The sequence below is a fragment of the Trematomus bernacchii genome, unplaced genomic scaffold (genome assembly GCF_902827165.1).
Source record: "Trematomus bernacchii unplaced genomic scaffold, fTreBer1.1, whole genome shotgun sequence".
Lineage (NCBI taxonomy): Eukaryota > Metazoa > Chordata > Actinopteri > Perciformes > Nototheniidae > Trematomus > Trematomus bernacchii.
The window spans coordinates 23174-35196 of record NW_022987971.1 but is presented as its reverse complement, the minus strand read 5'-3'; the positions used below and the strand labels follow the sequence as shown (position 1 = coordinate 35196).

Here is a 12023-nt window from a genome sequence, read left to right as displayed (position 1 = left end):
TAACATTCAGCCTTCAATTTGAAAACAAAAAAACAGAGATAAGAATTGGCAAATTATTTCAAACACAAATGTCGCTTTCTTAAAACATCCCCAGTATTAAGTGGTTTTCTTAATGACATGAAATTATACCAAAAGTTTAAAAAAGCCCAACAGTTTTACAACACCTTAATTCCTGAGTTGTTTTATTTTGTATTTTTTATGTTCCTAACGCCAATTGTTTTGATGTGTCTTTTCCTGATGTATTGGAATACTACAGAACTGGCAGGGGAATGCTAACGTTAGCAAAGGCTACGTTGCACTAACTCTCCTACTTTTTAATTAGTGCGAATGCTGTGCCACAGCATTCCACTATAGTACTTTGATTCTTTATTCTTCCCCTTATTATTTCAACCATACTTTGGCTCTCCATAACTTCAGCTTATTTCAGCTACAGAAACCATTCGAATATTAAACAATTCAGCCTGTTCAGGAATCGATGGGAAACCTTCACATTTTTAAAAATATGTTATACTTTTTGAAATATTCAGCTTTTTAAACTCTTTTTTTAACATGGAAGTCAATGGGAGATGCCTTCAAATCCTCTTTTCCTACGCTTTGCACCAAATGCTACTCCTTCCACATACTTTCAGCTAGAGACCTCATTCCAACTTTCAAATGATCACAAGACCTTCAGCTATTCAAAATTGATTTTGATTGACACTTTTTGAGATAATTAACTTTGTTTGGAGCTTGGTAGAGAGGCCTTTTTCAGATTTTAACATTAGTGTGGATGGAGCAGCTCGTTAAGTCTAGAGTGCTTTGATCTCAAAACAGAGTGGAGGGGTGCTTCAAATTCTCCCCAAAAAATGTTTTAAACTTGCCATAATTCCCAAACCCTACACTCCTCAGACATATTTTTTCATGAAAACGTAGGAAAACCTCTCCTAGGTTGGAAAATAAAAAAAAATTAAGAAGACATATTAAACGAAATGCCTCTTGAGGGCATGAAGAGACAAAAAGTCCACCTAGCTCCCAATTGATTCCCATGTTAAATCTTTCCGGAACTTTCTTCAGAACAGAGAGAAGTACACTTTAGACAAACTGCTCCCATCTCCACATTTTACACACAAAACCAAAAAAACAACATATTGGTTGGTTCATTGGGGTTCCCTGATGCTCACGGTGTGGTCATTTTTTGATAGGAGCCATAGTTTTTGAACAGGTGGCAAAATTGTCAGATATAATCCTCAATGCATTCTTAATGGGACTCAGTGCTGCAGTTGGTAAATCGTCATAAGTCGTCACCATGGTAACCTTTCATCTCTGGGTTTACACACACAGGTGAGAGAGGGCGATCAAGAGGAGAGAGAGAGGGCGATCAAGAGAAGAGAGAGAGGGCGATCAAGAGAAGAGAGAGAGGGTGATCAGGAGAAGAGAGAGAGGGCGATCAAGAGGAGAGAGAGAGGGCGATCAAGTTAGTTCAAAAGTTTGCTGTTGTTGTTTATACCTTTTTTAAAACCTTTTCTTTTAAATATTAAGCTTTTTCTGCATTTTTGTAGCTAAAAGCAGCTACCATTCAGCTAATAACATATTCAGCTTTTTCTGCATTTTCAGCTAAATTCAGCCACAAATGTTCACAGTTTACAGCATTCGCACGCATTTTCTGCAGGAAATGCATTTTCTAGTTCTATTTACTCCATAGAGGAGTAATGCAGACACAGAATGAATGTGTTGATTAAGAACAGATAAAATACATGTTGCTCCAACAAAGACTGAGGGTCCATTCCAGCTAAAGTAAATGAGTCCAGGATTGTTCAAAACAACTTGACTCTGAAATGTTCTGGGTTTTTCTGCTGATAGTTTGACTGGAAATGAGTTTGTCGATAGCTCTCCCTTTGGTGTCTCCTTGCTCCTTTATTATAGCTTCTATGGTGTGTAAATATGATTTGGATATGATGTGTTTTATTGAACCCTTTTACAGCACATTGTTCACATGCAGACCACTACTCCCTTTTGCATGTGGAAAGTAAACAATGAGGTATTTTCTTTCTCTTGTAAAGCCTGTCCTGCAGCATGTGTTGTTTCCTCTTCTGTCTGCAGGCTGATTCCTCCACACAGCGTCTGTCTGACTGCAATGTCTCTCCTAGAGCTGAGACTAGAGTCTGAGGATCTGATGAGGAACAGAAGAGAGGAGGAACAGAAGACGAGTGCGGCAAGTGTGAGTGCTGACCTATTTCAAACAACAACCCACACTCCCCTCCTCCTCCATGACCTCCGTCTGCAGTCTCTCAGCTGAATGAAGCTCCTTCTTTACGCTGAGGGACAAACAAACCCCCCTCCTCTCCGGAAGAAACAGGAACTGTGTTTAGTGGCGTTTCCTTTTCAGTAAACCTCTTGAAATCTGCGGTTTATGAGCTGCAGATCCTGTAAACACACAGAACATGTCTGCGTTGTCTTACTCAGTTTACTACTTGTCAATGTTGCAAGGAACCACTTTGTGCACAGTGTGTTTCAGGGGGGGACACAGACAGTGTTGCACATGGTCCATTAGTACAGCTTTTAGTCGGGGAGGGTTATTATAACTTCCTGTCCCCAGTATTTGGTGCAGAGCGGCACTTCAAGTCACAAATTGAAGGGAAACACACAAAGACGTATGACGTGGTAGGGGGAAGGTTTTTGGAGTTGGGTTTCCCCCCCCCCTACCCGGTGTCCCTCTCTTTGTCTCCCCCCTCTTCCCTCTCCCTCTCTGGGTCCTGAGGGGGGGTCAAAGGGCGTCTGGGAGGAATGCCAGAGGGGGAGGAGCGGCCAGATCTTTTGTCCTCTCGTCTCCAGTCGACCAATCCTGGCCCGTGTGACGTATCAGCTCTTTGCATGCTTTACCCACATGCCCTAGCGGTTCCTCAGCAGAACCTGAAGTGGGTCTGCCGGTCCTGGGGGGCCACTTTAAGTCCTGGGGGGTCACTTGAGTTCCTGAGGGGTCACAATCACACATTAACACATGTAATTCTGCACATATAGAGCCTTTTAAAGCAGGGTTTTCCTCCTCTGAGCCTCCAGGTGTCCTGGGACCAGAGCAGAGGCTGCTCCCAGGTCAGAGAGGTATATATTCTCCCCAGATTCTTAGTTATATTGTGTTACTTCGGTAGCACATATACTAAAATTGGAACGATACAGAGAAGATTAGCATGGCCCCTGCGCAAAGGATACTGCCCATTCTTCTCTACGAAGCAGGGGGGCAAGGAAAGGAAAGGGGGCCCAAAAAGTGAAAAAAAAAAAAAAAAATGTGGGGAGCGGAAGGTCCGCGGTTCGATCCCCAGCTGTGGCAGACATGAGGAAGAGCTGAAGAGATGATGACAGCCAGCACTGACTGACACATAGTGACTCTAAAACAGGGGGTTTAAATTAAAGGGTATAAAGTATAAATATATAAATGTATATTCTGTGAAAAATTCACAAATTTCTCACAGACTGAGCAGCCAAAGGGTTTCTCTCCTGTGTGGATTTAGATCTCTTCTATGTCTAAAAGCTTTCTTACAGACTGAGCAGCTGAGTGGTTTCTTTCCAGCACTACGTCGTGGATCACTGACAGATTCTTGTCTATTTTTCAGTGACTTTGAGCCTGAGGCAGGTTCTCTGGTCTCCTTCCAATCAGCACTGTGTTCAGCGTCAGGTTCAGAAGAGTCTCCAGTGTCGTCCTCAGTCTTTGGTTGTAAACTGCTCTCTGGATCTGAGTTCGAGGAGGAGGAGGAGGAGGAGGAGGAGGAGGAGCAGCCATGAGAGCCATCACTGACTGACACATAGTGACTCTGAAACAGGGGGTTTTGGTAAATGATGATGATTGTAATAAACTACAAATACTACGGTATACCATCTCATCATCTCTACTGTGCTTATTTATGCACCATGTTGTGTTTTATGGACCCGTGTTGCAGTGAAATATCAGACGTTGTGTAATGAATTCTAAATAAAGTTTCCACACAAAGTTCAGTTCAGAGTTTTATTTTAAAATAGAGATTCAAATAAATAAAGATAAAAGAGAATTAAAGAAAAAAGTGCTATCATTCCCCCCCACCCTCTGGGTCCCTTTTGAGTCTTTTCATCTCCTCCCGCCAGTTTTCCCACCGGCAGCCGCACAGTAAGACACACCTGCAATGCGAGTGTGGTCAGTGTTGATCCTCTTGGCCTGGCCACACTTGCTGCAGGTGTACTGACCTGTCTGCTCCCGGGCGACGGCCCGCCCCTTGCAGCATCAGCCTCCGCCGCCTTCCTCTTCCTGTAGGCTGTTGTCCTGGGCACACGAAGAGGAGGAGGCTGAGCAGCAGAGGCAGCCATGAGAGGGACATCCGGGAGCAGTGTCTGAGGAGGGGGAGGAGGAGGGGGAGGAGGAGGGGGGATGTGGCCAGATGAGGCAGGCAGACCCACCCCTGAAGGTCCCGGCGCCTCCGGGATGTTGTAATTGAAGGGCTGTCCTTGTCCCACCTGTACTGCCGAGAGAACCTGTAAGACAAACCCGAGAAGACAGCTGAGTCACGGAGAGGATAGTGAGGGTTAATACGCAGCCAATATTTAGTACAGGAAACAGGAATATTTGAAGCAAGTCTTACCGTTGGAGACTCTCCTTCCCAGGACAGGAGGTGTTCTTTCCCCTTCAGCTGCCTCTCCCGGTGTCTGGGAGGGTAGACGACTCGTCGCCTGTCCGGCTCGTGCAGGCGTTGCCAGAGGGCCATGAGTTCGTCCACCCTCTTGTCAGAAAGCCCCTGAAGGCTCCTGGCTTCCAGCAGGGCCTTGGCCAGCTTCAGGACATGCTGGTATCCTGGCTGGCCATCAGGACCCTGCATCTCCTCCTGAGGAGAAAAGGAAGGAGGGAGGAGGAGAGAAATGCTGCTGTGAGCAAAGAGTCTTGAATACATATTATTATTATTATTATTATTATTATTATTATTATTAATGCACTCTCTATTGAACACAGAATCTGTGTTCATCAGCACTCCAGGTACTCAGTGGCCATGAGTTATTTTACTGTGTACTTTTTCAGTTATTCTCTGTCAAACTCCTGTGGCAGAAAATCATTTTATCTCTCATCAAATATGGCAGAAAACATGCGGATTAACAGAGGATTAAAACTGTAATCAGAGCCCTCTCATCTGAGCTCCGTTACACACACACAGGAGCGGGACATCCTCCTCAACCTGTCCGCCATAAATGCCTCAGAGGACGGATACCTGAACCGTAGCGTCCAGCTAGCTTAGCCGCTAGCTTAGCGATAAATACACACAGCGTTGTATTGTCCTCCCCCTGTCGTCCCTAAAAGCTTCAGAGTGCGGATACCTGAGCTCCGTAGCATCCCGCTAATGTGAAACACACACACACAGCGTTAGCGGGACACTGTCCTCCCCCTGTCGGCCCTAAACGCTTCAGAGGGCGGATAGCTGGGCTCCGTAGCGTCCCGCTAGCTTAGCCGCTAGCTAAAGGTAAACACACACAGCAGTGCATCAGCGGTTCACAAAGTACCGCACAAACACCACGGTTAACTCAGTATGACTAATCTCGGACATAGAAGTGCGTTTGTAACAGTGTTTACACCCGTATTTGCTAATAATTAATGCACATTTTACTCACAGTGTCGCTTTGTTGAAGTCAGTCAGTGTGAAAAAACAATGGCGGACGGAGGAGAGATTGCTGAGAATTATGGAACAAATCCGCCTCACCGATTGGACGCCAAAAGCCCCAAAAGTTTGATTCTCTCTTATGGAACATATCCGGCCTCCCTATTGGGCGAGTTATGGAACAAGCCTGGACAGCCATTGGTCAGAAATTGGAACATTGGAACAGAGAAGAACATCTCACCGGTAGCGCAAGGATGACACGCAAATTCGTGAAGCGTTCCTTATTGTTTCCTTCCTGTAGCTCTTTTCTATGATTTAATATGATTTTTTAAAGATTTGATATGATTTAATATGATTTGGGATGATTTGGGGTGAAACAGCGCCCCCATGGCCGCATGTGGTACTGCGGCTGCAGAGCCTGCTCTGATCTCCTCTGCACTCTGCTCCTCTTCACTCCTCTGCCTTTCTTTATAACACTTAAACATTTAGTTCACTAGTTTCACTTCGAGTAGTGGGTTATGCTTTTAACTTGTGGAGGAGAGACACCACCTCTGAGCTCTGTGCCTTCATGACTTCTTCTGTTTGCATCTCACATTTCTGTTATTACAATAAGCAGGATTTCATCTAACAGGAGTCATCTGTGCATGTAAACAGAGCAGCATCTGATCACAGTAAATACAGACCTGAGAGGTTTAGAAATCTGGATGCTGCACAGAGTCTAAAGTGCCACTTTAGCGGGACGTTACGGAGCTCAGGAGTCCTCCGCCCTCTGATGCATTTAGGGCTGACAGGTTGAGGAGGATGTCCCGCTCCGCTGTGCATCAGAGAGCGGATACCTGAGCTCCGTAACGTCCCGCTCACATGGCTCTCTGCAGCATCCAGGGAAACACACACAGCGGAGCGGGACATCCTCCTCACCCTGTCAGCACTAAATGCATCAGAGGGCGGACTCCTGAGCACCAGCATGATCCCTTAAACACTTCCACCTCCGTGACCTGGCGCAGTCCAAGTGTTTCCAAGTGTAGAGCTCGTAAAGCTCCGTTGTACTAACATCGATTACTTCATCAGCGTTTCACAAAGTACCGTACACACAGCACGGTTAGCTCAGAAGTAGGCCTATGACTAATGTCGGACATAAAAGTGCGTTTGTAACAGTTTTTACACGCGTATTTGCTAACAATTAATGCACATTTGACTCACAGTAGGATACTGCCCATTCTTCTCTGTGAAAGCAGGGGGGCAAGGAGAGGAAAGGGGGCCCAAAAAGTGAAAAAATAAATAAAAAAGTGAAAGTGGGTCCGCGGTTCGATCCCCAGCTGTGGCAGAGATGAGGAAGAGCTCCCCTCTCAGCCATGACAGCCAGCACTGACTGACACATAGTGACTCTAAAACAGGGGGTTTAAATTAAAGGGTATAAATCAGAGGTGGGAGTAAGTCCTACATGTGCAAGTCATGAGCAAGTCTCAAGTCTTGACCTACAAGTATCAAGCAAGTCCCAAGTCACTGTGGTGAGAGTCAAGCAAGTCAAGTCAAGTCATTGCTCAGGTCAAGTCAAGTCAAGTCAAGTCAAGTCATACGAAATTCTGATGAATAAGCCCAGTTTCCGCATTTAAATCAGTTAAAAGACAGTGGTTATGAAAATGGATTTAACCCACACTATGATCTTCATTACATACACAGTTAATCATTTGAAATCTAATTTAGACCGATGACAATCATATTAGATTCATATTAACCCTAGAACTGCAGACAGCTAGGACTCAATCAAAAAGTCTGTTCAAAAAGGCAGAATTCCAGGTAAGAAAATCATATATGGCATTTGCCATTACACATATTTAATTTAAATTTCTGTTAACACTAGAACCGCCAACAGCGTCAGCACCTACATAGATATCATTTTCAAATCATTGAATTTGTTCCTCTTCATTATTTCCTTATAAACTAAGTAGGACGATTTAAAACTCACTTAATTGGGTTAATTTTGAAATGGCTTCAGTTTATCATCATAACAGATCAAAAGTTCAGATTCATTTTACAATAAATCAAAGAATGATGCACTTCTACAAACAAAAACAACATAATTAAAACATTTAAACAAACTACTAAAAGTAGATGAACTACATTATTCAACAGTTTACAGTAACTTCTGATAACACAGGGGAAATAAACGAGGCATCTCTTTTCCTCTCTCTCTCTCGCTCTCTCCTGACAGCCCGTCAGTATCAGGGTTAGTCAAAATGAATCCCTTGGCGGTTCTAGTGTTCATTTACCGTTTTGTCTTCTCTTTGCAATGCTTAATCGATTTGAAACCAAGTCTAACGTAGCTTAAATTTAACGTTAGCTTTCTAGCTAACAACACATTCACGCACCTTTCTCTGTGGGTTTTTTTGTAGTGACGAATGAAGTTGGATGTTGTGGTGGTCGTGTCACTGATCTTTATGCTGCAGACCCTGCATACCGCTGTTCTCTTCTTATTAGCGTCATCGACAACATAATCCTTGAATCCAAACTTCACTATTTTTGGAGTAACGCCAGCCGCTGCCACTCCTAGTCTAGTGGGTTGCCAGGTTTGCGCGCACGGCGCTATAATCACCCAATCACGTTTTTCGAAAAAACTAAACGTAATATCTCACTACAAAAACAAACGCAAATATTTAATTTTAAACAGTCAAGTCCTTTCAAGTCATCTGTCTCAAGCTTAAGTCAAGTCTCAAGTCATGAATACCAAGTCAAAGTCAAGTCAAGTCTTTTATCAATGTTAGTCAAGCAAGTCTCAAGTCATGTGACTCGAGTCCCCACCTCTGGTATAAATTATAAATATATAAATGTATGTTCTGTGAAAAATTCACAAATTTCTCACAAACTGAGCAGCCAAAGGGTTTCTCTCCTGTGTGGATTTAGATCTCTTCTATATCTAAAAGCTTTCTTACAGACTGAGCAGCTGAGTGGTTTCTTTTCAGCACTACGTCGTGGATCACTGACAGATTCTTGTCTATTTTTCAGTGACTTTGAGCCTGAGGCAGGTTCTCTGGTCTCCTTCCAATCAGCACTGTGTTCAGAAGAGTCATCAGTGTGTTCAGAAGAGTCTCCAGTGTCGTCCTCAGTCTTTGGTTGTAAATTGCTCTCTGGATCTGAGTTCGAGGAGGAGGAGGAGCAGCCATGAGAGCCAGCACTGACTGACACATAGTGACTCTGAAACAGGGGTTTTTGGTAAATGATGATCATTGTAATAAACTACAAAGACTACGGTATGGTATCTGTAAAGTGCTGTGAGATAACATCTGAATCAATAAAACTGATTTGATTCAAGAAAGGTTTGTACTACAGAGCTGTATTATGATGCAATATATATATATATATGTGTGTGTGTGTGTGTGTGTGTATCATCTCATCATCTCTACTGTGCTTGTTTATACACCATGTTGTGTTTTATGGACCCGTGTTGCAGTGAAATATCAGACGTTGTGTAATGAATTATAAATAAAGTTTCCACACAAAGTTCAGTTCAGAGTTTTATTTTAAAATAGATTCAAATAAATAAAGATAAAAGACAATTAAAGAAAAAAAGTGGCATCATTCCCCCCCCCCCCCCTTTTGCTGGCGGGAAAGGCTGGACAGCCACAGCTACTGCAGGGAAGACGCCAGTTCCCTGCAGTAGCACAGACACCCCCCTCTCTTTCTGGCGCCGAGAGAACCTGAAAGACAAACCCAGGCAGATTTTGTTACGGAAAGAGAAACCCCAGTACGGATTAGAAAACCACCAACAAAGCTGCAGGTTAAACTCACCACTGGGACAGGGTCCTCGGGTTGAGCTCAAAGAGCTGTATTTCGGTCTGAGCCATCAACCTCGGGCTGGCCAGCACTGCCTCTCTAACGGCCACGTAGTCCGTGAGGATGAGGGACCACCGAGTCCTCGTGAGACGGCAGAGCTGGCTGCAAATGGCCTCTCCCAGGCGGCTGGCGCTGGGCCATGTTGCAGGGCCCGAGAAGACAGCTGAGTCACAGAGAGGACAGTGAGGGTTAATACGCAGCAAATATTTAGTACAGGAAACAGGAATATTTGAAGCGAGTCTTACCGTTGGAGACTCTCCTTCCCAGGACAGGAGGTGTTCTTCCCCTTCGCTGTCTTGAACCGCCCCTTCGGCTGCCTCTCCCGGTGTCTGGGAGGGTAGACGACTCGTCGCCTGTCCGGCTCGGGCAGGCGTTGCCAGAGGGCCATGAGTTCGTCCACCCTCTTGTCAGAAAGCCCCTGAAGGCTCCTGGCTTCCAGCAGGGCCTTGGCCAGCTTCAGGACATGCTGGTATCCTGGCTGGCCATCAGGACCCTGCATCTCCTCCTGAGGAGAAAAGGAAGGAGGGAGGAGGAGAGAAGTGCTGCTGTGAGATATTATTATTATCATCATTATCATTATTGATGCCCTGTGACCACCCGCCGACCTTCTTCTTGCATCACTCCAGGTACTCAGTGGCCATGAGTTATTTTACTGTGTACTTTTTCAGTTATTCTCTGTCAAACTCCTGTGGCAGAAAATCATTTTATCTCTCATCAAATATGGCAGAAAACATTTATTATTGTACTCAGGAGTTTGACAGAGGAATACTTTACAAGTACACAGTAAAAGTACTTCATTGTAGGCTACTTGTGGTAGAAGTCCAACGAGTACTGAGTCCAACAGTACCAATGTCATTAAGAACTTATGGCAGAAAATCATTTTATCTCTCATCAAATATGGCAGAAAACATGCAGTTTGACAGAGGAGTACAACTGTAATCAGAGCCCTCTCATCTGAGCTCCGTTACACACACACACACACAGGAGCGGGACATCCTCCTCAACCTGTCCGCCATAAATGCCTCAGAGGACGGATACCTGAACCGTAGCGTCCAGCTAGCTTAGCGATAAATACACACAGCGTTGTATTGTCCTCCCCCTGTCGGCCCTAAAAGCTTCAGAGGGCGGATAGCTGGGCTCCGTAGCGTCCCGCTAGCTTAGCCGCTAGCTAACGGTAAACACACACAGCAGTGCATCAGCGGTTCACGAAGTACCGTACAAACACCACGGTTAACTCAGTATGACTAATCTCGGACATAGAAGTGCGTTTGTAACAGTGTTTACACGCGTATTTGCTAATAATTAATGCACATTTTACTCACAGTGTCGCTTGGTTGAAGTCAGTCAGTGTGAAAAAACAATGGCGGACGGAGGAGAGATTGCTGAGAATTATGGAACAAATCCGCCTCACCGATTGGACGCCAAAAGCCCCAAAAGTTTGATTCTCTCATTTGGAACATATCCGGCCTCCCTATTGGGCGAAATATGGAACCAAGCCTGGACAGCCATTGGTCAGAAATTGGAACATTGGAACAGAGAAGAGGTTCAGAGGATACTGCCCATTCTTCTCTGTGAAAGCAGGGGGGCAAGGAGAGGAAAGGGGGCCTAAAAGTGAAAAAAAAAAAAAAAAATGTGGGGAGCGGAAGGTCCGTGGTTCGATCCCCAGCTGTGGCGGAGATGAGGAAGAGCTCCCCTCTCAGCCATGACAGCCAGCACTGACTGACACATAGTGACTCTAAAACAGGGTTTTTTGGTAAATTATGATCATTGTAATAAACTACAAAGAGTACAGTATAGTATATGTAAAGTGCTGTGAGATAACATCTGAATCAATAAAACTGATTTGATTTGATTAAAGAAAGGTTTGTACTACAGAGCTGTATTATGATGCATGTTATATTTATATATATATATATATGTGTCTGTATCATTTAATCATCTCTACTGTGCTTATGTATGCACCATGTTGTGTTTTATTGACCCGTGTTGCAGTAAAATATCAGACGTTGTGTAATGAATTATAAATAAAGTTTCCACACAAAGTTCAGTCCAGAGTTTTTATTTTAACAACAAAAATAATAACCATAATAATACAATATTTTTGAAAAGAAATGTGCATAACGAGTACTTTTACTTATTGTACATTTAGCTGATAATACTTCTGTAGTTTGTTATTCTGAAATGGGTCATATTGCAGAGTACTTTCTACATTATGTACTTTAATTTATCCTGACACATTTTTACTTTTACTTAAAGGTGGGGTATATCGCCTCATCAGTTAAAGGTGGGGTAGGTAAGTTTGAGAAACCGGCTCGAGATACACTTTTTGTTATATTCCATGGAATGCTCTTAACATCCCGATAGCAATGAATATCTGAAGTGCTTTGACAAAAAATCCATAAAAAAAATGTCCTCTGTGGAAGCCGTAGTACTGTAAAAAGCACGACCAATCATTTTAGCCGGCCCGGCTAAAATAACTGGATGGCCTACCTGCCTGTCAGCCTTCCATCTGTGCACAAACTTATCTCGTCCCCTCATTGGTCATGTGCGCGTTCGTGTGTGTTGGAGGAGGGGCTCTGTAAGGAAGTGGCAGATTTTCTCCGGTTG

General features: G+C 44.1%; 1 protein-coding gene and 1 pseudogene across 4 annotated transcripts; one reads left to right on the top strand and one right to left on the bottom strand.

Moving 5' to 3' along the window:
• Positions 1–3110: 3110 nt before the first annotated feature.
• On the top strand, positions 3111–3184 carry LOC117471159 (annotated as a pseudogene).
• Positions 3185–3962: 778 nt separating this feature from the next.
• Positions 3963–10843, bottom strand: LOC117471157. 4 transcript variants are annotated; one of them, XR_004554775.1, is made up of 4 exons: positions 10739–10843; positions 9662–9921; positions 9372–9579; positions 9152–9280 (listed from the first exon to the last, which is right to left on the bottom strand). XR_004554775.1 is itself a non-coding variant. In XM_034115955.1 (3 exons), exons 2-3 carry the CDS (start codon positions 9913–9915, stop codon positions 4143–4145), a joined length of 588 nt encoding a protein of 195 aa, XP_033971846.1. In that variant the 5' UTR covers positions 9916–9921; positions 10739–10843; the 3' UTR covers positions 3963–4142. The 4 variants fall into 4 exon arrangements, 3 of the variants coding, with proteins under 3 accessions (XP_033971846.1, XP_033971847.1, XP_033971845.1); XM_034115955.1 differs by lacking the exons at positions 9152–9280; positions 9372–9579 and adding an exon at positions 3963–4476; XM_034115956.1 differs by lacking the exons at positions 9152–9280; positions 9372–9579 and adding an exon at positions 3963–4476 and having other exon boundaries at positions 9662–9909; positions 10739–10840.
• Positions 10844–12023: the final 1180 nt, after the last annotated feature.